At 33.2% G+C, this 26,674-nt stretch overlaps 2 protein-coding genes across 3 annotated transcripts in view; both read right to left on the bottom strand.

The window, feature by feature from the left end:
* Nucleotides 1-14,418, bottom strand: part of LOC146138914 (ATPase MORC2-like) — a 19,505-nt gene extending 5,087 nt beyond the window's left edge. The window contains exons 1-16 of the mRNA XM_083394095.1: nt 14,409-14,418; nt 12,391-12,457; nt 10,149-10,294; nt 9,719-9,821; nt 8,796-8,976; nt 8,290-8,383; nt 7,681-7,795; nt 7,033-7,161; nt 6,539-6,618; nt 4,532-4,706; nt 4,033-4,173; nt 3,626-3,741; nt 3,062-3,235; nt 2,173-2,411; nt 1,063-1,269; nt 255-353 (exon numbers count right to left, since the gene is read on the bottom strand). Of these exons, the coding sequence (XP_083250221.1) occupies nt 255-353; nt 1,063-1,269; nt 2,173-2,411; nt 3,062-3,235; nt 3,626-3,741; nt 4,033-4,173; nt 4,532-4,706; nt 6,539-6,618; nt 7,033-7,161; nt 7,681-7,795; nt 8,290-8,383; nt 8,796-8,976; nt 9,719-9,821; nt 10,149-10,294; nt 12,391-12,455 (2,064 nt within the window). The 5' untranslated portion in view covers nt 12,456-12,457; nt 14,409-14,418. The remainder of the gene's footprint in view (nt 1-254; nt 354-1,062; nt 1,270-2,172; nt 2,412-3,061; nt 3,236-3,625; nt 3,742-4,032; nt 4,174-4,531; nt 4,707-6,538; nt 6,619-7,032; nt 7,162-7,680; nt 7,796-8,289; nt 8,384-8,795; nt 8,977-9,718; nt 9,822-10,148; nt 10,295-12,390; nt 12,458-14,408) is intronic.
* On the bottom strand, nt 13,193-26,674 carry LOC146138913 (protein fem-1 homolog B-like). Of its 2 annotated transcripts, none has more exons than XM_083394096.1 (14): nt 26,510-26,674; nt 26,120-26,254; nt 25,144-25,294; nt 23,519-23,733; nt 21,887-22,008; nt 20,950-21,058; nt 20,324-20,421; nt 18,944-19,150; nt 17,466-17,582; nt 16,830-16,955; nt 16,190-16,317; nt 15,601-15,693; nt 15,093-15,204; nt 13,193-14,365 (listed from the first exon to the last, which is right to left on the bottom strand). In XM_083394096.1, the coding sequence occupies exons 1-14, from the start codon at nt 26,643-26,645 to the stop codon at nt 14,105-14,107; spliced, it is 2,010 nt and encodes a 669-aa protein (XP_083250222.1). In that variant the 5' UTR covers nt 26,646-26,674; the 3' UTR covers nt 13,193-14,104. The 2 variants fall into 2 exon arrangements, with proteins under 2 accessions (XP_083250222.1, XP_083250223.1); XM_083394097.1 differs by having other exon boundaries at nt 16,190-16,314.

Genomic DNA, 26,674 nt, shown 5'->3' with positions numbered 1-26,674 from the left:
AGATAAGTTTACAGTCCGTTTAGATCGCATTTATGTGTCAGATGCCAATAGAGCAATTTATTTTACCCCAATAAAGCTTTAGAACTTTAGTTTGTAAATTTTATTTTTCTTCCAGATAATCTGTCCGATTGGCAAGGCACAATATTTTATGGAGTTCTGCATTTTGTTATGACAGTGTACATTTTAACTTGGAAGCAGTGGTAGCTAATTCACCACAAAACGTCAAGACAGACGAACACTTGTAACAGACCAACCTTGATCTTTTTCTTGTGGGAATGTGAGTTGTTGTTGATCGGTGAAAATGACGCAGTTTTTTTGGCGACAACCCGTTGCGTGCCGTCTACCGCCCTCCGCTGGTAAAACAAAAAAATGATTCAAACATGGAAATAGGCACGAATACAGGATGTAAAATACATGAAGGAGTCTAAAAAAACATAAAACTGGACAGCTAAGGATTTTTTAATATGCCTCCTTTCCCTGAACATAGCGTGTCTTTGGGTTAATTGCAGTTAAACATACAAACATATACAAATCAAAAAATAACAATAATGATATTTAAAGCGTTTCTGCAAATTAAAAACAAGAAAGGCTTGACACGACAAATACGACAGCAAGACATATACATTTCTTCTTTGGTGATATTCGAACTTACGGCTCGGGAAAATGCGAGTATCGCTTTTTTAAATGAGCTATCAAGCAAACACGCCTCATTAGCAAAACGCGATGAAACAAATCAAAATTTAATTAATAAAAAACATTAGCTGATGATGATACAAGTTCGTATCGAAACGCCTTATTCAAAATGACGTCGATTTACTCAACCTTTTTGGCTTTAAAATTCATTATTACGCTGAATTCCAAATCTTTGCATAGTGTACCTAAGTATATTGATATCCATTACCGTATAATATTCCCATTAACTGATGATAAAAGAAGTGCGTTTAAAAAGTCTCTATCAAGATGAGGTCGATTTTCTCGGCCTTCTTGGCTTTTGACATTTATTTTCAATCTATACATTACAGATCCGTACACAATGTACCTAATTAAAAGAAAATATATAACCTTGAATCCGACGCTGGTCGAGCTCATCCGGGAGTCCTGAGTGACTTGCTGTGGTTTGGAAGATGAAGACGTTGGCATCTCTGGGTCCGAGAAGTCCTCGTTGCTGGAGGAGCCGGAGAAGACGCGCCTCCTCCTTGCTCCTGAGGAGGAGGTGGGAGTGGAGAGCTTGCGGATCGCATCACGACTGCTCGACACTGTTTGAACTCTCTGAAACAATAAATTAAAAGTTCGACTTTTACATGTTTTGTTGGGTAAAGGTTGTTTTTAGAGGTATTAAATAAATGCTAACTTTGCTCTTATTGTGTTATTATAAATTGCGGTTCGCATCACGGCTGCTCGTCACAGTTCAAACTCTCTGAAAAAAAGTAAAGTAAAATACATATACGTGACAACGTAATAATAAAATACTAAAAAAGTAAAAAAAAACATGTGAGAGCAGTAAAGATTAGGCAAAACGTTTAAAGATTAGGCAAAACGTTTAAAGATTAGGCAAAACGTTTAAAAAAACAATACAGGCTGTCAGATGATTAAAAAATGTCTGATCCTGGTTTTATTCGGTTTTTAAACTTTGAGTTTTACTGTTAATAATACGCGTCAGCGGAAGAGTGATCGACAAGCAGAAACCTGCTGCCAATGGTTTCGGATTTCATAGAAATAAACCCTCTTATAGAGTTTGAGAGTTGTGCTTATGTAATGCATTCCAACTTTCACATGTTTCATCGGGCAAAAGTTGTTTTAGGGATACTAAACAAATAACTTTGCTTTCAATGTGTTATTATATATTTTCGGCAGCTCGTCACTACTTAAAACTCTTTACAAAAGAATGGCAAAATATAGTTCATGAGCTAAATGTATTTGCTGTAACATGTTTGTAACTGCCTGGTCTGTACATTACAACAATAAGAAGAAAGAATTGTAAAGTCAAAAAGGTCGCGTAAATCAACAATTAAGACGTTTCGATACGAGCTTGTATCGTCTTCAGTTAATGATTCTTATAACGCTACTAACTTAAAAACATTAACTGAAGATGATACAATACAACATAATATGTTGTATATATATATATATATTTTTAAATTTTATCTTTAAAATTCCCATTTTTTTTCTCACCGATACTTTCTCGAGTTCCTTCTGCATTTTCTCCATTTTATCTTCGAGCTCGTTCTTCTTTTGCTCAGAGCTTTTCACTTCTTTCTGGAACTCTCCGCTCTGGATCTGCGGGAATGCCTCCGGACACAAACATCGCGCTCGCGATCGATCCGGGTTCATCGAGCAGATCCAGTTCCCGGGGATCTCCTTGCCAACCATGTCCGACTGGAACGGGATCGTCCTCCATTTGAGGCAAGCATCTGAAAAAACACAGTGAGTAATGGATTTTTTATGCAAATAACCCAAGAAACCAATTAATGTTGTGTTTATTTCAATTTTTGTATAGAAATAAAGCTAAATCAAAAAGAGAAAAATATTTTTGATATAGGCAAGAAAAACTGTTACGAATGTCGACAATTTTTCGCTTTAAAAATGAAATGCAATTCAAGGTGTTTAAACCTCACCCAAATGCAATTTAATCCCCAAAAATAGTATAAAACATACTTTTGCATGCATTTTTACTGAAAATATAAGGTTTATACTTTCATCTTAGGGGTGTCCGAAAACCCCCTTTGTTGGTTAAAATTTTTGAGCAATATGTTGTTGTTTTAAATCAGCCATTAAAAAAAACACGTTTTTACTGAGCTTGAAAACTTGTTTAGAATGGAAATTAGGTTCGAAAATCAGAGACTGCTGTTTTTGTTTTTGTTTTAATTGAACAATAACATTTTTTTCAGCTCTTTCAAATTGGACCAGAATTAGAATTAGTGAAATTGCAAAAAGTAAAAATAAAAATAAATTTGAACTAAAATTATCTTTAATCAATTTACAATTATTTTCAAAATAAGCCATGTAAAAAGTTATAATTTTTAATTTATTTTATTTTTATTTTACCAGCCCTGCCACTCACCACATTGAACGACCTTGGGAACCTTCATTGCTCGTTGCCTTACGTACTTGTATTCCTCGGAAGGGGGGTCGCCCCAAGCATCGCTTAAGTACCCAAACCCCTCCCAGAACCCAATAACACCCTTGGGGTGAGCGGCTACTTTCGAGTCACGCCAGAAACACTGCAAGTGGTCGCCTGGAAAAATGTACAAAAAGAGTGACTTTAAATTATGAATAAATAGTCGTATAAAATGTAAAAAGGTTATGTTCATAAATAGATATTTTAATTTTTTTAACATTTGAGAATATAGAATGACCAGAAAAACAAAAAACAGTACTTTGCAACAAAAAGCAAAAGTCTAAGCGTTACTCTTACTTAATATTACTGCTGCCATTTAACTTTTTCTATCAACAATTAACTTAACTCTTTTCGATAAGTTTTTGTAAAACTTTTTTTTAGAACACCTAAGAATTTACTCGAAACTACGTATTTGCAGCAATATACTTTTCAGGTTTTAAATTTATTACAAGGCGTTTAATTTATCTAGTATGCTTGTATTTTACTATTTAGTGGGCAGTTCCTCACCCATAGCTTTGAGGAGATGCCTGTATTCCTTGTTGTCTGCAAAGTGTTGCTTGTTGTGCGTTGGTTCAAGCACAAGGTAAGGGACGTTCACCACACCAACAATGCCTCGGCAGTTCCTGGTGGTGAAGTAAAATTAAAATTACTGCTGTAACAATATTGCCTTTAAATTTTTTTATTTTATTTTATTTTACTATATAAACAGCTGTCATCAGTTTCAATGGAAACAATTTCTTAATAATGCCTTTAATTACATAAGATTTAGCTGTTTTGAAGCTATATTCTTTCACCTCTGTTTTATTGGATACATCATATATGCACAAGCAATTTGTTAAAAGGTGTTTGTAAACCGCTTCTTCTAGTAGACTTATGGCCATGAATTTATATCATAAGTTTTTTTATGCACTTACATTCCACCATGGAGTTGAGGTCCCACACGCTCGTACATTCGGATCAGACGACTGCAATTGTAGATGAACATCCCGTAGTACTTGCGATTCTCAACGTTGAACCCAAACACAAAGTCCAACGACTTCTTGTCTTTAAGCGCTCTTTTGTAAACGTTAAAAAAGACAGTTAGCTTGCTTACTTTTGGAGAACGCACAAGCAAATATACACTGGCTTGACATGAATAGGCCTAGGCTTCCATTATTCATAGCATAAAGTTAATCCTAAAAATGCAAAAACAATTAAGTACTTTCGTAAGGGCAGGCAACCATGGATAACTTTGCTTAATCAAAAAAACAAACTGCTGGTAAGTAGGGTTATTACATTTAACAGCAATTTACAATGTGGTGATTAATCATGTTCTTGGATTATATTACTTAATACAACCTCAGACATACCGAAAGTTAAAATTTAGTTAATTTATTATTCGTGAAAACAATTGCATATCAAATTTCCACTTACTTCCTCTTAAAGTTAGCTGCGTCAATCTTTGCTTCGCACATTTTTCTCATCCCGACAGCTTTATCTTGAGCGACACGAAGCTGAACAAGTTCTTCCTTTCGTGGTTTCGCTTTCATGCTCAACTTTCGCTCGAGGTCGCGACTCACGCTCTCAGTTTCACGAGCTTTGTTCTCCGCTGAATGAAGTAAATCGCAAGTTTCAGAGCTTTCACCAACATCAATATAAACGAAGGATATGAAAGGCCATACAGAAGTAAGTAGCATTTTGAACATTTTAAATAAATCTTTATTTATTTTCAAAATGCCACCTATTTTGTATGAGCTTTGATAAACTTACTAAATCTTACTACAACCTCCAGCCATATAACAATTTATTTGAAATGTTCACAAAATGCTACCTATGTATAATTACAACCTCCAATTAGAATGCTCCAATATAAAGTTGATTTGTTAATCTAAAGCTGAATCACTATTTAACCTGGATAAATTAGAACATTGATGCTTTTTATAGCGTTTATGTAACTAATCAAAAACAGTTGTTCTGGTAATTGTAATTGTTAACCAACATTTCCGTAACCCATTCAAGTCGCCTTCTTAAGAGTGAATGACATTAAACGCTCGTAGTACAATGAATGAAAAAAAAGAGGGGCAAAAATGAAACTTTCATAGAAAGGAAGGCGACTTGAATAGGTTGCCGAAACGTTTTAACAATTACAATTACCAGAGAAGCTGTTTTTGATTAATTTTATGCCTGGTAGCAGCAGTCTATATATTAATATAAATGTTGATTGGTCAAGATTTTAATGTTGCTTTACAACAGTATTTAAACTGGGTAAATCGGAATATTGATGTTTTTCATGTTAATATAAATTATCAAATTTGAATATCAAGCTTTGAATCATTCTTTATGCATTTTCAACAACCTGTTGGATATCTTAAGTGTAAGTTATTTTACAAGATTAATATAAATATAAAAAATCAGAATTTTAAAGTTTTTAACAACATTAAAGTTTTATTATTTTTTTGAGAAACCACACTAACTTATTTTTATAATGCCATATTAATACCTTACTTAAAATGCAGCAGAGTAAGTTTAACTGCATGTACTACGATAATATGTCTCGTTGGCAAACAATAGAAAGTATGACATTTATTATGAATATTTATGGGCTTCCCAACCCAAACTGGGGGTTGCGAGTGGGTCTGTATTAATTTTTTATACAAAGTGTTAAATCTATACAATTGAATACAAAACAAAATATATAGAAAACACATAACAAACACCAAAAGCAGAAAACAAGAAATGTTATGTTTTAAACCAGGGATGCCTGCGGCCCGCCTGATACTTACGTGCGGCCCACCACTTATTGTCACTTTCAGTAGCCTTTATTAAAAACAATTGTTTCGACTATCATCAAAACGTGTAAAACGCGCAGTATTTGATAAAAGCATAATCTTATATTTTTTTGAGACTATAATCGAGTCTAATGTTGCATTTCAACATCCATCAAAAACTTTGTGCACCCATCATTGCTAAGCAAGATGGGTGTTTTTCTAAATGTGTGTTTTTATCAGGACCGTTTTAAGGAAATGTATCAGCCCAAAAATGAAAAAACTCAAATTTTCGCCCTTCGCCATAATAAAACTAATAAATAAGGTCGAGATTACTTGCATATTCGCGCATAAAAGTTCACTCTCCAAGAGCATTATGATAGTTAAGTTGCATGTTTATAAGTTAAGTTGTTTTATGATGTCACGATATGACATAACTTATGACGTCACCCCTTTAATTTGAGAGGTTTGGCGGCCCATTGAAATTTTTAAAGTGGCAATACGGCCCACTCTGCTAAAAGGTTGGGCATCCCTGTTTTAAACTATTAAACTTCTCGAAAAATTTAATAAAAGTAAAAGGGGTCGCAGACTGAAAAGTTTGGTGCCCTTATCTAAATAAAACTTAGGAACCAATCTTTAGGCAATAATTGTCAGTATAATTGTTTTAACAACCCACCTATCCTGTATTCTTGGTCAGCTTTTGCTACTTCTTCTTCAGAGCGTTTCTTAAACCTCGAAGATGAGAATTTGTACATTCTGCAACGAACAATAAAATAAACATGGTAAATATACATGACAAGATATACAAAACAATGCAAACATTCAAAAACTATACTAATCTATATAGAAATCTATATAAACCCTAGATCTCTGTTTAAATACTAATTTGTATAGTATAGTAAGTGTGGGCTGAACAAATCAGAAACCACATTGCAAAGAAAATATAGGCAAAGAATTAAATATGAACATTTTCTGTTAATTTTGAACTGAATGTAAATAACTTCGCTTAATTTTCAAAATTGCTCAAAAGCAGTTATTTACCATTTGGTTCTCTAAAATAAGGCATACGTGTGATTAGTTAACTAATTTGATAAACTTGAAATACACAAAAGTTGGAATTAAACCCTACATCGAATTTCACCCCCTGTAATAAAACATGAGTGAACTAACCTTGTTTTATGAAGTGTGCAAGAAAGTCTCTTGGTTCTAATTTTTCTCCCCTGAACATAAACCTTCATACGAGGGTCCAAGTACAAAATCGACGCGTAAGCTTTGAACGAAACACGCTCAGGCCAATTGCTGCAATAAACACAAAAGTTAAGTTAATATTGCGCATTTTGTGCAAAGCATTGTATATAAATTCTACAAATATTGCCCAAATTAATCAAATATAATTCTAATACAAGATATTCTAATGATATGCAAATGTCTACAATTTTCAACACACTGATTTACATTTGAAACAATATTAAGTAATGGGGTCAGAATGATGTGAAGCCACTTTTTACCCAGATCTTAAATATTACCTAAAATACTGAAATAGACTTGAGCATCATACTTTTTTTAATTTAAGCTTGAAGAGAAACTTTTACAATAGGTTCCTTTGTAAAACATTTATTTCAAAATGATTTCTGAGCACAAATTAAAACAAAACTCTTTTTTTTTTTGTTAAAACAACAAAAACTAATTTACATAGAGCAAACATAAATAAATTTATTTGGAAAAAACATTCATTGAGTGATTGCATAGATCTTTGGCAAAAAGGGACTGAAATGTAATCTTGCTCAAGAGTGGTTAAAAGCACAAGTTAAGACAAACCTGTCGTCATCCGGGTCCATTTCTGACATCATAATGTCCGTGGGGTCGGTTTTGATGTCAAGTTCCGGTTCACCCGAGTCAAGAAGCTTAAGGTTGTAGATGATGATTAAGGTGCCTGGAAATAAAAAGTTAAATTCCATTGTTTTCTTTTTACAAGGTAATGTTGCTAGAATTGATAGAGTGACAGCCCCTTGAAAAATGACAAGGAACAAAACAATCACATCATATTTGAAGAAAAAGTTTACATAAAAACCAGTCCTAAAACGTAAGCTGTTTTTTCACAATAGAAACATTTAAGCATAATGGTTGGAGGTTGTAGTAAGACGTAATAAGAATATCAAAGCCCATACAGAAGTAGGTATCATTTTGGACGTTTCGAATAACTCTTTATTCATTTTCAACATCATGTTGAAAATGATGTTGAAAATGAATAAAGAGTTATTCGAAACGTCCAAAATGATACCTACTTCTGTATGGGCTTTGATATAGAAACATTTAAAAAATGTTTTTTTCAAATAATAAAAATTTAAATAGACATTTTGCTTTTTCAATTAAAATAGGATTTATTTTCAACAGTTAAATATTGAACATTTATTTAAACTGTCATACCTGTTCTGTCCTTTATCTTGTCAAATTGTCGCATTATGTCCCACTCTGATTTAAATGGCGAGTATTTTAAAATAAGCTTCATCTCAGTGTCAAACTAAAGGTGAAAAAAAATTAACATTTTTTTAAACCTTTATTATGCATCATGGAAAGAATAGTCAAGGCAATGTATAGTATCAAATATATTATAATACATATTTAAAATTACAAGAAATAGTGTATTTACAGTAAGTTTTTTTTAATGTATTTTCTTTTCAAGCGTATTTATAAGTAACTTTTTTTGATCATTATATAGTTTCCTAAAATAATACCACTATTTCTGACTATGTCACAAATATCTGCATTTAATGTTTTATAAAAACTATGTACTAGCACATAACTAGAATGTCTTTGTTTAAAGAAACTTTTTTTTAATAAAATATTCAAAAGCTTACAAAAATAATCCCACAATTTTTAAAATCCCACATATGAGTGCAAAACTTTGTAGAAAATGCCCCACAAGTACATACCCTTTCTTTTCCTCCAGCTTGATAGACTGGTCGTCGTGTATCAGTGTCCCAGATCGGCATCGGGACAATAATACTGTCGATACTTTCCTGGTCGTGGAACGTTCGAGACAACATCAAGCAGCAAAGTTCGTGGCCCTTCTTCGTAAAAAGGATGAAGTCGTTTCCTATTCGCATCGAGCCTCTGTGAATAAACAATTGACATTGTTGTGACCATTGTGACATTTAATGTTAACACAGCGTGGGAAAAATATTGATGTAATATTTTTCTAATTTTGTAAACGATTTATGTGCATTTTTAATCAATTTTGACTTGAAATAATTTTAACAAATTTTTACCTAGCATGTATATTTTGACAAAATTTTGACTTTTTTTGACAAGAAATAATCGCCCTAGTTATAATTTATATAGTTCTCATGGCATGCTCTTGTCTGTGCATTAAGCCTCTGTGAACAAACAATTGACATTGTGGTGACCATTGTAACAAGACACTGTCATTTTGAATGCCAACATAGTGGGGATAAAGCTTGACATCCTGGTAATTTTGCTATTGTATGCCTCTTAGTAAGCTTAAGGTTTATAATGCATGTAGCTCTCTACCACAATGTTCCCTTGATTTATTATACAGCAAATAAGTGATAATAATAGTAAAAATTGACTGCTTTAATTGCCCAGAAGGAATGTTTTTTTGAGACAATTAACTCACTTAAGTAAAACCTGTTTAATCATTATCATAACGACTGATTTTTCAATAGATATATATTTGGTATAACAAAAAGTATTGAAATGTGAGGAAAATTAAAAAAACATATTTTTAAATAAAAAATTATGAAACAAAACTGGCTTTTTTTTATTAAAAGGGAAACTCTTGGTACAGTATTTCCTAATTGCAATAAACAAGCAATTATTGGCAAGCAATCCTTACGATTTTAGTCCATTTCCATACTGTCCAATCATGTGATCACTGGCATTGCGCTTAAATGATTTTCCAAATTGAACAATATTTGCAACGTCCGCATGGTCCATTCCTAAACAATTATTAAACATTAAATTAGTTGCAAACAGCCAAGTAATAAATTTAGGAAGCACGAGTTTTGTCATAAACAGTCTTGTGATGTGAAAATCAGAAAGTGTATATAATTGTATTCCAAAGTATTAATACCGAGTTTGTGTTTTTATGCAAATCTTACTGGTAAATAAAAATATTGGGAAATTATTAAAAAAAGACTTAGCTAGCGATAAAATGCACCAAAAATCTAGGGTTTCCCAAACTTGAGCAAGTAAAGGCTGTTTTGTAAATTTAACTGCTAATTTAAAAAGTCTTTTTATAAAAAATTAGGCAAATAAGAAATTACCTTCGCCATCATCGAGAAAACTCAGAACGAAGCCTCCACGTACATTGGGGCACTCAACGGATGAGACGTCAATCTTTGTGGCGGCTGCGTCTCGAGCATTATCAAGCAACTCAGCTAATGCTCCGAACAAAAACTCATGAGTGGTTCTGAGGAATGAAATTGAGTTCAAATTAAGGTTTTTAAATAAACTCTAAAATAAAGGGCCTTTTAAGGGGTAGGCTTCACTGAGACCCAAGAGTAAGTTCTGAATTTATACAAAGTTTCATTTTTCGGTTAGTTCCGCTCAGAGGTACACATGGTAATATCATTTTGATAGAGAGTCAACAGTTTAAGTGTAATGTAAGGTTGTATGCAATTTTCATCAGCATTGTATTGCTTGCATAACACTCTGCTTGAATGGTTTCTTAATCAACTCTTAATTAAAGTAATTAAAAACAACTTAAATGTATATGTTTTCCCAGTTGTTTGATAACCATTTATTTTGGTGAACAAAACGCGAAAATATGGAATCAAACAAATCTAGGTATTTTCTATTGTTTAATTTTTTTGTGAATATTGAATTTAATTTTGGCGTGTCACGCTGAGTAATATGAGTGGGCGAAATCCGCAAATATTTAAGTTAATTTTGTTACTTGCTGTTTTGGCTTGATATTTCTAGGCCTAAGAGATAAATCAGATTACTGTGCTTTTAAACCTATATTTAATTGATTTTTGTTTTTTGAGTTATGAAGTTTAGAAGCAATGGTCATTGGTCGGTTTTAAATATACTTGTGGCCTGCTTTAGCAAAATAAGTACATTATGTCAGACATCAATCACATTCAGCTTATTTTCAATCGTATTTTACTTATAAAACCAGTTAACTACCGTGCCTCAAATATATCATATGTGGATGGCGTACACAGCAAATAAAACACAAACGCAAAAAAAAATACTGCCAAACGACATTACTCAAATACTCAAATTGACATAACCGTGTGTGATTTTACCAGAAATTTATAAAAAGCATTAAACTGCTAATCCTCCAGTTTATAACCGACTTATTAGTATATACGTTTTTCAATTATATTTATCTTTCATTTAGTTAAAGAATTAACTTTTGTTCAGAATATTTGTGTGCATTTTATTTAAGACACAAAAAAGCTGCAGCTAAGTGTAATCACATGTGTTTTTTTTCGCAGACCATAATGTAACAAAAAATTAAAAATGCATGTTTTTCCATATTTTAAACTCTCTTTAACATTGGCGTAAGAGCGCTTTTTTTAGATTCCTTAAGCGCAATTTTTGTAACTTCTTAAAAGGCAGTCCGCTCTTAATTCGTTTAAATTTTGTACTTATAAAATAACATGATTTAGTGATTATAAAAAATACAAAAACAAAAATTGCTGGCATTAACCAGTCAGAGTCAGCCACTTTGGAAAGTATGGCAAGTTTTTAAGCAGATTAAACCTGAACTTCAAAAACATTAACATGATTCTCCCATGTTACCCTAATTAAGCAGGGCTCACTATTAACCCATATATATCTGGTTTTGTCATGCACCTACGAGCCAGTCTGGAAAGTATGGCAGATCTCGACGAGATCGGGTAATACTAATTTACGGAATGATGAATGGTCGGAATGGTCGGAACGCTTACTAATTTAAGTGTTACCCCGTTAAAACAATTATTAAACCAACGCACAATATTTGAGTTAGGGTGGGGGTTAGCGTTTGGGTGAAGGTGGGTCAAGTGTTATTATATTTAATAATAATACTTTTGAGCATTCCGACCATTCATCATTCCGTAAATTAGTGTTACCCGACGAGATCTCGCGGGTGCACAGTCTAAAAAATCCGGGTGACCGGGTGCAACAAAGGTAAAAAAAAAAGTAAAAAAGTGCCCCTCGGATGCACTTTCAAATTTTCCGGATTTTCTGATGCACTGTTATTACATACATGATGCAGGGTGCACTTTTAGAAGGTTTAAAAAATTCGCTTGCCATACTCTTCACAATGGCCCATGAAATCTTGTCAATCTATCATACTTTCCAAACTGACTATAACAGGCCTTCTAAAATGTTGTAGGAGGAATACTAAAACATGCATTAACTTCTCATGTTAGGAATTGGTAAACCATTGGTTATAATGGACATGTAAAATACCGTTTCTTCTAGTCAGCTGATTTGTTAACTGGCTCATGAATTTTAAATAAAATGAGTTTTTATTACTATTAAATTTGAAAATAGCTTTAAGCTAGTACTTACGAGTTTGTGTGCAGATAGTTTTGAGTTAAGCCTGCTCTGGTAAGCTCTGGATAAACTTCGCCCATTGCTGACTAACTTGCTCAAACAAATGAGACTTTTAGATTTCAACTTTGAAGCTGTTTCTTTCTGGTTAGTAATTGTCTTGTCAGAGAAAACCCTAAATTATAACTTTCTATTTAATTTGTTTTTATGTTAATCATTCTGAACCTTCACAAAAATTAAAGAATTAAAACTCAAACCTAAAATCAACCAACTTCAGAAACAAGTTTACAAAATTACTTTAAAAATAAATTTGCTGCAAGTTTTGCCGCAATGCTGTCTTCCACAAATTACCACAAGCTAATGTTTCTTATTAAATTTCATCAACTTGTTTTGTTTTAAATTAATTTCAATAAGCACTTTTGTTAAATAATTCTATGATAAATTAACAAAGTTAAACGTATTCACTTTACCGTTTTGACCGGTTTTGACCTAAATACGTGTTTGCACTTTTTCTATTTGTTTAAAATCTTGCGGAAGACTTTAGTTAATTTAATTTTGTATTAATCCGATGCACAGGGGTCGTAAGATTTTATTTTGTGTTAAAGTCTAACTTGGCCGAAGACCAAGCTAAACGGCATAAATTAGTGATTTGTGCGCATCATTTGTATTTTCGTTTTTCCATTTAGCTGTTGTAACTTTTAAATAGTCCCTACATAATATCAGGTTAAAGTACAGGGCTTCCCATACTGTTTAGTCTGCGACCATTTTCATTTATTGAAACTTTTTATTTATTTCAAACTTCTTTTGTCATTTACCGCAAGTGACGACTCACGGGTGCCACCTAGCGCCAATCGCAACCACGAATATGAGGCACTTTGCACAACACTAGTTGGCGCTGTTGGTCAGCTAGACAACAAATCGACGACAAGTTGCATTTTCAGTTGCATTTCAATCACGCTTTACACCTATTGGGGTCGAAGCATACAACGAAACGTTAATCTGGTAAAAAAATACGAAAAACAATTTTTTTACTGAATTAATGTTTGTCTTAATTTCTACCGAAAACTGTTATTAAAGTACTTTTTTTCAACAAAAAGGTTTGCAAAAATGCACCCAGTTTCTTTGCTGCGCCCAAGCAGAACTATGCCACAACGAACATAAGGCCCCTTATTGAAGGGAGCATACAGCAAATAATGACGTCATAAAAGCAACAGCGTCACGGCGTTGCGTAACAATGGTATCTTTGTGCGTTTTCGAACGAAATCGCGACTGAAAAGAAACGAAGTAAAAAAGAAAACGTGCATTAAGTTAAAATGCAGGCGTTTGGCTTAACGAGGAATTGGAAAATATAAACTAAGTGTTCGTTTCAGCGGAAAGACAAAAGCAAAAAGTGCGGGTGCGATTTAAATTCAAACAAAATTTAAATTCCAAAAAAATAAAGTGCAGGACGAAAATGAAAGACCATACAGAAGTAGGTAAGATTACGTTGGCCTTTAAAAAGGCGTTTTGGTGCAGATGCTTTTGTTACAGAAATGTACGACTTTCAAACAGCATTCTAATACATATTACTTTAATGAGCCTGACAATGAACTTACAAGTCTAAAAAAAGTTACTCTGTTAAAAAAATTGAAAAAAAAAAACGTAAATTGTTTAAATTTGCAACTGTTTTGTTATTGCCTTTCCACTGAACCCAAAAAATTAATAAAACAAAAAGCGCATGAATCGTTGTGCGTCAGTGCATCTCAACAAATTCGTTTAACAAACGAGGGACTTTCCCCTTATAAGCGATATTAAAGTCGCGTATGGTCCTGGCCGCCAGACACTTTAGCGTCACCCTGGTCTGGGTCTTGAGGATGATTTCGGCCACCCCCGTGGTGCAAACCGAAGCAGGGGTCTTTCGTAAGTGGTTGCTCACGTCGTGATGGCCCCCGTGATCCAACAGCAGCGTGATGATTCGGTGAAGCGTGATGAAGTCACTGATGATCTTATCGTACTGAAAATTATGAATATGTTGGAATAATTTAGAGCATAATGGCTGGAGGTCAATATCAGATAATAGAGCAAAGGTAACTTGAAGGTTTATAATAATTAAACGAAAATTAAAAAGTTTAAAATGCCGTGGTTGACAGCCATTTTGTGACGAACTAACTTTTTTGTGACGAACGAATGTACATAACGAACGTTGGAAATAATTTGGAGCATCATGGCTGGAGGTTGTAGCAAGACGTTAGACGTATGAATATCAAAGGCCATACATAAGCACTAAGTAGGAAGCATATTGAACGTTTTAACTTAATCTTAAGATAATGGCTGAAGGTTTACTTAGACCTAGAATGGCATTTTGTGAACTTTTTGAATAAATCTTCATTCATTCCCAACTCGGTGACCAAATGCTACCTACTTATGTGTAGCTTTGATATTCTTACTACGTTGACAATAGTAATTTAATTGTGAAAATATCTAGGTTAAAAAGTCATTTTGATAGTAGAGCAAAGGTAGCTGAGGGTTTATAACACAAAGAAAACACCGACGCTGACAGCAATTTTGTAACATTAAAAAGACCAAGAAATGGTTATTTTTATGAGCAATTGTAGATGAACTGCCCAAACCGGTCAGTCTGTCAATGCAATGAAAAAATATGTGAAAACACGAATATTTTGGACTTTGTCCGAACGATAAATTCCTTCGACCGACAAAAAACTTGCAAACTGGCGTCTCACCTGCACGATAATATGCATCGGGGTATTTCCCTTGTTGTTTCGCGCATTGGGGTCTGCCCCACAAGAGAGAAGGAACTTTGTGACGTCAGCGTTTGGGAAAGCACAAACATCCCTGGAATCAAAAACAAAGTTATTAGTATTATGCTTTTTGTTATGTTTTTTTAACTCTGTTTCGTAAATACAAACTTAGGGTTAATTATATAAAAAAATGTTAAATAAACAAATTATGAAAATAAAAATGTAAATATGTTTGTTGGGTTTATGGTTTTTGTAAAATACGTTTTTCAAAAGATTTGGGCACAGAAAGGATTTAAAAATTAAAAAAAGCATAAAGTTAAATGTATTAATTTTGTTCACAGGCCAATCATGACCACTACTAAGTCGACTCGGTTTGAACTGTCAGTTTAGTCAGACCATGTTCTTCAGAAAGCCTTCAAATTACTACCGAACCAGTTTTTCATTACTCTAATTTAGCATGTTTAAGTTTTCCATATTATGTTCAACTCACTTCACGTGGAAATCATCGACGTGTGTCTGCGAGCTCACCACTAGATGGAGCAAGGTGTTCTCATTGGCATCTCGAATGTCTTCCTTCAAAAACCTGAGGCAAAAGAACAACTTCTAATTAAACTGCAAAAAAAACAGGTTTCCGACGGTGACCATGTAACACCATTAAGCATTTTTTTCTTAAAATAAAAACTTTAATGAAAATGAATCTGAAAATGAAACAATGATAAGTAACAGATAAAGACTAGCAATTTTCGCCACAGTACACAAAACTGAATTTAACTATTTTATTCCTGCTTTTAATTGTCAGGTTTTTAAAATATTAAACAAAATAAAACTGCTGTTAAAACAAAGCATAAACTACTTTAAACAAATGTATTTAAATTCATTTTTTTCATAAAAAAATGCCTAAAAATATCACAAGTTAGGTGTGAGGTTGGCAAAATCAACATTAAAACTAAAAAAAAATTAAGAGAAACTGTAAGTTTTTTTTTAAATGCCCAAAACAAACCAAATATAACATTTCCCTTAAAAGTTACTAGGTTTGCAAATTCAATATAAAACTAAAAAAAAATACGTAATTATTTTACCTGTAGACGAGTTTACCGAACATGTGCATTTCGTCAGGATCGGTTGCAATCTTGCAGATGATTGCGAGAAGGTAAAGGAGGGTGTTGAGGTTCACCTTCAGTCGGTTCCACGCACACGACATGCTCTGCTGAACATAAACAATATAAAACTGTGTGATTAAAAAAAAAAATTGAACCTTACAAATTTTTTAACTAAATATTGTTGAATAATTCTTGGAACTCAACATCAAAAGTAATAGATTGTGTTAATTAAAAAATAAAAGTTAATTCTGTTTAAAATTGTTTTGAAAAGTGAAAAAAAAAGAACTTGCCGAAATGAAAAAAATGTCTTTTTTAAACATATATGTTTTTTTTAAATATATGTATGTTTTTTTTATTTGCAGGGAAAGTTTGTGTGAATAAAAAAATCTGTTTGAAACTGTAGAAAACATACCACAAACATTACCAAACTGGCCACTAGATGTCTTCAAAGAGCCAAATTCAGGTCATACATAATTGCATTTACACAACATTATCTTTTGTATAAACTTTTGGAACTTTAAATTAAAAGTTTGTATTTCACCTGTTTTAACTATTTCAGTATGGTCAATGGTCATCTTAGTAACCTTACTATGAAACCATAAAGTATGTTTCAACCTACCTGTACTGATTGAACATCCCTGTTCAACTTGCAATGTTGGCACTTGTCAAGCGAGTGATCGCTCAGGCATGTCGACGAGGAGCCAATAGGACTGCTCCTAGGTGAATTCATGGCCGAAGCAACTTCCTACAAACAACAAAATAAAAGGTTTTATTTTGCTGGCAAGAAGATCAATCCAGGTAAAAAAAGTTTCATGCTTGACCTCAAGCCTCAATTACATGCATGCTTGGGTTTCTTCTTGGGGAAACAGGGCTATGTGGGGTTAGGGGGCTTATGATTAGTATACAGGATTATAACGAAGGAAAGGGGTTCATAAAATCGGTATTTGGGCTTACACAATGACAGCCATGAAACGCGCAAATGGGGTTACTTAAAATGCGGCTACACGCCAACTATGTTAAATCATTAGTTTTATTACTTTCTATATTATAAAAAAGTAGAATGAAGGCCCAGAGTCACCCTGAAGAAGGCGATTGAATAGGTTGCCGAAACGTTGGTTAACAACTATTACCAGGAGCTGCTTTTGATTATGTTATGCCTTGTAGCAACAGTTTATATAAGGCACAACCATGTTTCATCAGTTAGCTTCATTCCTTTCTAAATCATGAAAAAAGTGGAATGATGTTAATTACACACCTTTCTGAGCACAATGTCGTTGTGGGAATGGTTTAATTCCTGAATTGTGCTTTCCAGGATTGTATAAAGGTCATCGAGGTCAATTTTCTCTCCCAACAATAACATTTGAGAGAAAACCTGAAAAAAAAACACCAATCAGTAATCTGAACCAAATAAACTATATATATGTGTTTATTTCCTGTTATATAACTTTTATGAATACAGGTGTATATCTTTGTTCTGGCATTTTACTTCCTTCATCATTTAAGAAAATGGATCTTGGTATTTTGCAAGACATTCCATGTATACAACATTGTGTTCGTTACAATCTAAATTGTGTATTTTATGAACCGCATGCTCAAACATTATCTTTTTATGATGAAAGTTCGATACTCAAACACTTAACTGTAGATATATTTATCATTTAAAATCTGTCTTGATAAACAAAATGACGGAGAAAGCTATCAGTGATATATTGTTCTTTTTGACAACTGGTTGATAAGTACTTTAAAAAAAACACTTAAAAAATACAAATTCTTTTCTTCATCTTTCTCAAAAAAAAGTAAAAAACTTAACCGGAATTCTCTACAAAGCGTCACAAGATATAACTACTCTTAAGTGGGAAACCAATGAATGAGAACATGGATATATTTAAACAGCCAGGTAAGATATGAACTTTGATATCTAATGGATGTCCCTGTGCTATGCTCACCATAAATCCCCGGGGTATCTAAGCAACTTTGAAGTAGCTATAAGGAACTACAGGAAAGAGGTAAGCACTTTGGAAAAGTACAACCGGCTATTATTGGGATATCAACCAGGAACTTTTAAGAGCTGAGCATTTGTTGTGCCTTTTTTTGTAATTGAAATGACTGTTTTTTTGTAAAAAGCTTGTAGTTGTTTTTCTGCATTAAGTAAAATAGGAAAGGAATTTGTGGACAGTAAACTATTCTGAAAAAGCCAACTAATGGACTTTCTTTGAAATAATAAGCGGAGTTATGCTTGTGACAATTTGATTCATTGAATTTTTTACAATTATTTATGGTATCAAAAAAAAAAGCTGCACAGAGTGCCTAATAAACCGACCTGAGTGTATCACTAGAATTAAATGAAGCACACAAATAGTATTCAGTGAATGCACCAAAAACCTCACAAGTGGGGATGATACTAAATAACGTTATTGTCATGCTTACACAAGCAAAATTAATGAAATTGACTTGTTCAAAATATTTTTTTCCATGTTTTTCAGGCCAAATTACCTCAAATTGTTAACTTTTCACTTTTAATCACTGCATTAGATAGCAATTTATGGATAAAATTCATTTTAAATTTGGTATTATTTCGGCACCAATACAACCCTAGTATCTGACGAGAACTGATACCACTTGGCATCGGATATCCGCCCAATATTATCGGACATCCCTAGGCACAAATGCACTTAAAAAAATGTCCCATACATATATTTTGGGGCAAACAAAAACAACCCCTGGAAGACAAACCTCTGCGAATCTGAGGAGGTCGTTGTGCGCCGGTCTTCCGTTGATCTGTCGTAGATGCAGGGAACGTTTCCACAACTGGATGCATCGGGTGAATACGAGCCCATCGGCGTACACTGCACCCCTGTACACGATTGGGTGCAGCAGCTCCGGGCAAGTTACCCCTAGTATCCGCTCACGCACCATCAAGGCTTCCATTTGAATAGCATCCTAACAACACAACTGAGAGTTATATTCTCAATCTCAAAGCAGTAAAAGTTGGTAAAGTATATTTCAAAATCCACATACAGCATGTAGGAGACACTTTAGGGCTAGCTGAATAAAAAAAACACCTTTTTAAAATAAGGTCATTAGTTCTTTTTTAATTAAAGCACCTCAAATATTCAATGTTAACAAAGTGGAGTATATCATACTAATTCTATTTTTTAAGAGTTCATTGAGAATTCTATGACACAGCAAGAATTGGTTGATATTTTAAACAAATGTCTTGGTCAATTAAGCACTACAGGCATTAACAACAACTCTAAGAATATGGTAGATAAGTGTATTTGCGATAACCTTAGTCTCTCTTTCCTAGCATTAACATTTATTCTAATACTAAGAAATGTCGACATGCTGTTTCTAGGCAGCATTGTTTGAAGATTCCAATATGATAATGATCATTATTAAACGTAACAATGGTTGTAGGTTGTTGTCATAGTATAGTTTTCTAAGTCTATGCAGAAGTTGGCGAAATATCTTTTAATTAAAACTGATTTATTTATGGAACTAGAAGTTGCCTTTCTCATGCTTCAGTTGTTATTCATGGAGTGAAAGGATTGTGATAGCAACTGTGTATTTTGGCAACCACCCAACATAGCCACCCAACATTGCTTAATTAAAATTGCAAAATGCAATAAAAACTGTGTTTAATTAGTTGCTTTTATTGCTTTTATAGTCAAAACTCGAATTTGTTAAACTATTTACTTAAAAAGAACAGTACTTTACATTATAGCAGCAACTTAGCAAACAAATTACCTGAAAAAAGATGTATGTAGTTTGCTAAAGTAATATTTGACAAACATAAATAGTAATAACTAACTAGTTTGTTTAAACTGTTGTCATAAAGTATTACACATCAATGTGTCATCATACACAGCTAAAAATAACATATGTTTGATGCCATCTATAGCAAATAGCTATATTTTCAAACCAATAGTGCAACAGCACATTTAAAAAGCTCCAAATTCACAGCAAGCTGCTTTAAATGCCAACGCTGTGTTTTTAAATAACCCTTAGTATGGATATACAATGGACAGACATGCCCGCTGCTGTAACCCAACACCTAGCCACAATGGAATTATGAAATTATGGCCACAAAATACATACAGACAGAATACCAACCTGGTCGGATTGAATTGCTTGAAGCTGGGACATGGTCTCACATTCCTTTCTATTGTCGTATGCGGCGACCGGCGGCAGCACTTTCTTTGGAATATTTTCTGCGCACAGGAGATGTTATTAGATATTGACTACGCCAGACTGGGTACAATTGGCTGGAGGTATGCGTGGGTGGATTTGTTTGGTTGGTATGCGAGCACAGACCGTTTCAACAGATTTTGAGAGGTTTCAAACTACTTTGAAGTATGCAGCCCCGGTTTAAGTGTTGCAATGTGGATTTGTTTGGGGGTACATAGTTCAAAGTGAAGTGGTGTCTATGCCCACTGAACAAAATATGATCTCATGTGATCAAAATCACTTCAAATGAGTTGAAAATCTCAAATACAAATATCAACATACCAAGTGTATAATCAACTGTATGAAAAAATATTGCTAAAAATTACTTTTAGGCTTAATATTAATTAAGGTCAAAATGCTAAACTAATTTATTTTTCTCTAGAAACTGGCTCAATATTTAGGAAATTTTAATTAAAGATAGATGTTAATTTTTTTTCTCAATCATAATCCACTTTCAAACTTAAGTTTCCGTGGTAACTAACATCTGCTTATAACTTGGATTGAAAGCATACCTTTCTTACGCAGAAGCAGGGCCAGGAAAAGATAGTGGTACGTCTTGTTCAGGTTGTATTTGTCCTTATCGTTTGCGTATGATGATCCAAGCAACTCCAGCAACATTATCTAGAAATAAAAACATTTTAGCGTTGTACAACACCTTAAGAATGCAATAAAAATCTGAACAAAATCAGTATGTCACAGATGGACAAGACACCAATAAAAGTTGAAACCAAATAATTAAAATTATTTTTTTTCTTAATTAATGAAACTATTCAAAAGTTACTTAATTTTTTGTAACAGTAATGCCATATTATAAAACAGTAAACTTTATAAATTGAAAAGAATTATATGAAAAATGGTTAAAAGGAAATTGACTGCACAAAATAAACCTAGAATGCCTATTTTTCAATTTAGTCGTTGCACACATCTTTGACGGGCAAAACAATTAATTATTCATTAACCAAAGCCAGGGTAGGTTCAGTAGAGTCTGTATGTACTTTCCATTTGAAGTTGAAGTGTTTACCCAGGCAAATTTCCCATACAATGTTATTCAGAAAAGTAGAACTCGGAAAACACAAATGCATTTGGCCTAGTAGGAACGTTTGGAAGGTAATTTTAAATAAACCGAAAGGATTCCTGAAATATCTAATTATAGAGCTGCTGAAACTCGATTGTACAAATGAACTGACTGAGTTACCCGGCAGTTAAACTATATTTAAAACGCCGAAATGTTAAATCAGTTGTAATTCCCATGTTTAGCAAATGTCCAAGATGTAGTAATTTTGTGCCTAGTCATTATAGTAGCCGGTTCAACAGGTCACTTGGCCACTACATACATCATGTTAAAACAACCGTAGAGGCAGATTTTCGGTGAAAATACATGAACATGTAAATAAACACGGCATTTTAACAGCGCCCAATAAAGCGGTTGCAATGAGGAAATGCTTGTACCTGTGTTTCACTGTCTACTGCGTCGAGGGTCGTGAAATATTCAATGACGTCAGTCCTACAGGCGTCGGCGGCTACCATAGCGGCCGTCATGTGCGCGTTGTTCTTGATTTCTATGTCACATCCTGTGTGGAAAATTACGATTGAAAAGTTTGATTGAAACATGCATTTAGGATTTTGGGAGGGAAATTTTATAAAGGTCTTTTATTGATAAAGCATATTTGACTTACAGTAATAAAAATGTTTTTTTCCAGAAATATTTCAAGTTTTTACATTAAATAAAATAATTTTTTTACATTAAATAAAATAGTATCTTGGGTTGTTTATTGAGGCAAAAATTTAAGTGACATAGAGTAATAAATATTTTTGGGTCATTTAATAAAACAAAGGTAAAATATTTTCAAAATAAGTTCTAGAAGCTATTTAGTGAAAATGTCCAGCCATACATGTATTGCACTGAACAAGGAAACATAAAAAAATCCCCCAGACACCAATGCGGTGTTTTAATCAACTGACAAAGCATGATATGCATGACACGAAACCTGCATGCGTCAACTGAGTCACCTCAAGATTACAAAGACTTGCAAAAGCCATTTACACTTCATTAATCTTTCAAAGCAGTACTTACTGGTACAAAATAGGCTGACGCATGATCACATGCAAGTCCTATTAAGCACCAACAAAACCACAATACCACTGAAATGATTATTTCCTGCTATTGATTTGATGTTGTGCTGATTTATTGATCCAGAATTAAATAAATAAATGTTGACCTTATTGATGTGTGCTTTCTATTTGACTGTATAAACAAGGATTTTGTTTTCGCTTTTGTTTGTTTGTCAATACTGGATATATATTAAATCAAAAGTGAATTTTTACCACAACCATATATAGTAAAACACAACTTGATCACAAATCAACACCTCACTTTAATATTGAAATTTAAAAATAATAATTTACTAGTTTATATATGTTTCAACCTTACAAACCACAGACGACAAAAACACAATTAATTTAGACAAGGTTAGACTTTTAAAAGTAGCACAATATTCTTACATGTACTGGCAGCAATTATTAAATTACAATTCCACCAATTGTGTGTTGTTAATATGTTGCCCAGGCAAGCTAAACACATGGTATTTTAGTACATTCAGGGGCAGTAGTGCACAGCTTGCGAGTTATTATGCCTAAATTCTTTCGTGTGTTCGTGAGCCGAGTCACGTTTAACTAGACATAAATGAAACTGGTGTTTCAGAAAGATAAATATTTATGACCTGTTTCCAACAGCAAAACAGCAAACACTAGAAATGTACTAAAGTATAAACTTCCAAACAGTTTCTCTTAATGCTGAGAATGAACACCTTAATTCAAATGAAAGGCTGGTTAAAGCAACTTGTGGTAAGATCCTCTACGACAGGCAAAACAATAAAATTTGTGAAACCCAATAGAATTAAAAAACAAAGCCACAATACTCAATAAAACAAACAACTTAGCTTTAGCTTAACTTTGTTTCTGTGGTGGATACCAATAAACTTTGGAAAACAAAACCTAGTTTTTCTTAGTATTTTCAGGAAAAAATGGATTGTTTAAAACAGAATTTATCTAAAAATATTAATACGAAAGATCAGCAATTACCTCCTTCTACGAGTGCTTTGACGACGGCTGTTTGTCCACTTTCACACGCAAAATGCAGCGCAGTCCCGCCACACTGAGCGATCTGGTTAACGTTGATGTTCTGCTTGAGGAGGTATTCCACCACTTCGATGTTGCCACGGTAACTCGACACCATGAGGCAAGTGTTGTCGTACTTGTTGGGGATGTTCAGGTCTGCTCCATGCTCAACGAGGTGCCTGGAAACAAAAAATAACTTTCTATATTTTACTGATTAAGTTCTTGTTTTTCACTGGCCTAAAAATAAAACATCAGTGTAATTTTTTTTTTCACTTAAAAACAACATATTTTTTGCTAAAAAAAAAGTAAAAACAATTAGTTGATTTATTAAGTACAAACAATAAGAGTAAAAAAATATGCCCGGCGAGGTCCCTGGAATCAGTAAAATCTAAAACGTAAGTTTCTATTTGGCCCAGAAAGTACCACGGTGCTAATCTAAAAATTAAATTTGCTGCTCTTAGATTTGATTCTGTAAGGATTTATTGATCAAGAATTAAATAAATAAACGATGACCTTATTGGTGTGTGCTTTTGGTTTGACTGACTAAATGAATTTTTGTTTTTGCTTTTTAAATAAAACATCATTTGAGAGTTTTTTTTAATCAAAAACATTATTTTTTATTTCAGGTTAAAAAAGCAAAAAACATTGATTTAAATTTCTGCCTAAAACAAAGTGAAAACAATCATTTAACTTATTAGGTACAAATAATAACAAAAATATCCTCATTAATCTTTTTTTCTACAATGTTTAAAAAGAAGATGCATTTCTCAAGTAAAAATATCGTCTTAAATTCTAGGTAACCATTTCAGTTACCTAACTTAGCTAAATTTGAGCTCAAAATCTATGAATCATCAGATTTAGTAGCCCCAGGCAAAAGCATAGGAGACAAAAACATCACAAAGTCCAACAGGTTTTGGGTTTTTTGCTTTAATCCCACAAAGCTGTTATTTTACTTGAACTGTCATTAGGTAGACACGTCTGGACAACTTTCCTTACACAAAGAAAACCTTTTTAGGCAAACAAATCAATGAAACTAAATAGGCTGGAAACGTGGTCAGCCCTGTTTTACATAAACTATGTGTAAAAGCTTTTAAAACAGGATTTAAACACATATATTTCTAGTGTTAAATAATGCCGTTTTACGCTCTTGTCTTAAAAGAAAACACTTATGCCATTGTATGTGTAAAGCAAACAATCAACAAAGCTTTGAAAAGAGAGTAAAAGGAAAAGTCCTATGTAAACGATATAGCTTTTCATAAGCATCCAATACTGAAGGTTTTAAATTAAAATTTTGGACTCCCAAGATAAAAATAAGGTTTAAAAGCTTAGTAGTTTTGTTTAAAATGCTCCATTTTGTTAGAAATGTTCTTTTTATCCCTTATAAATAATTTTTCTATGCTTTACAAATTAAAGAGGCATTTTGTGTTAGCACATAAACACTTCCACATTTTGTTGTGCTACTTTATATACAAGTTTTGGACTCTTAACATTTCTTTTACAGGTATAACACAAAAACAGCAGGCATTACCCAATAAAAACACAATTTTCCTTCTTAATTTAAGAACAAGCAAATTTTCAGTTGTACTTACATCACAACTGAGAGTTTCCCATGGAAGCAAGCTGCCCTGAGGGGCGTTGAATTGGACGAGGTTGTTTGGTTGACTTGCGCCCCATATTCCAATAGTTCCTTTACTACCCCCAAGTACCCACATGCCGCTGCGCACCATAGAGGGGTCACCTCTGAAAAGTAACTTGCTTTGTTAAGATTTATTTTGTGGCCTTAATCAAAGTTTTATGACTGAAGTAAAGTAACAATCAGTAACAGTCATGTAACAAAATAACTCAAAGTATAAAAACCTGAGAGAAGCACAGGATCAGACGTTTTTTCAAAAAACAATTTTTTGAACATAGAAAAAACGCCTGATCCTGTGTTTTATTTATAAGTTTTATTGTTAATATACGCGTCAGCGGAACAGTGATCGACAAGCAGAAACCTGCTGCCAATGGTTTTGGATTCCATTAAAATACACCCTTTTATAGTAATTTAAAGTAACAGTTAACATGTATGTGTTCTTTTGGCAGGCTGAACTGGCTGTAAAACAAATTCTATTAAATAAGACAATTTTTTATGTTTTAAAAGGACAATTGATCATAGTCTTGTAAGTAGCATGTATAATTTTATTTCCTTATTATATAAATCTTCTTCTTCTGACTTAAGAAACAAGTCTTTAGTAAATACTCCTATAAACGATACAGTTAGAATCATGGGTAGTTTAGTATATATTGGATTCAAGCTAAGTACATTTATTTATGAAAAAAAAATTTTAACAAAAAAACTTTGAGTATTTTTCAATACATTTTAAAGATTTTGGCACACCATATACAGATCTGTTCATAAGTTTAATGGTGAAAATAATGTAGGTACACAAATAATAACAATTCTTTTAAGATATTATGACATGAGATTTAAAATAAAACAACACTTCAATGGAATATCAAGAATCAAATTGGTTAAGTGTATTATTTTGGTGCTTGACATATTTTCTGTTTTAACACGAAACTTACTGTCGATTAGGTATCCATCAAAGCTGAGAGTTCCAGAGTGTTCGCACGGATTCACTTCAAACTTTTCCAACAAAAGGCTGACCAATCGGGCGTGACCGTTGCGTACCGCGATCAGAAATGGAGAATAAATTTCACCTAAAAAGAGTTGTTTCCAGTTTATTTAAGGAGAAAAATTAATCTGCAGTTTTTTAATATTAAACAATAAAATTACCTTAACATTCTAAGAAAATTAAGTAAAAATAAGTATATGTTATTAAGATTAAATCAAATTCAGCAAAAAGATTACAATATGGCACCCATTTTTATAAAGTTTAGATTTTTTAGAGTTTTTAGAGTTTTACATAAAAATATCAGGAAAGGTGTTTAATGTCTGGAATTTGAAGTTCTTACCATCACATGAAGTGTATTTCTGCTTGATAAAGTCTTTTCTTTTATGTCCGGCTTCAATGAGACAGGCTGCCACAACTAGTATACGTCCGCTTCTGCAGCCATCCAGTATTGTGTCGTAGCTATCTTCTGGTGACATGCTTCAGAATTACAGCTTCAAGTCAGCAA

The sequence above is a fragment of the Ascidiella aspersa genome, chromosome 7, assembly GCF_963924565.1.
Source record: "Ascidiella aspersa chromosome 7, kaAscAspe10.2, whole genome shotgun sequence".
NCBI classification, from domain to species: domain Eukaryota; kingdom Metazoa; phylum Chordata; class Ascidiacea; order Phlebobranchia; family Ascidiidae; genus Ascidiella; species Ascidiella aspersa.
The sequence above is the reverse complement of the archived record's forward strand: the minus strand, read 5'-3'. Positions and strand labels throughout refer to the sequence as shown.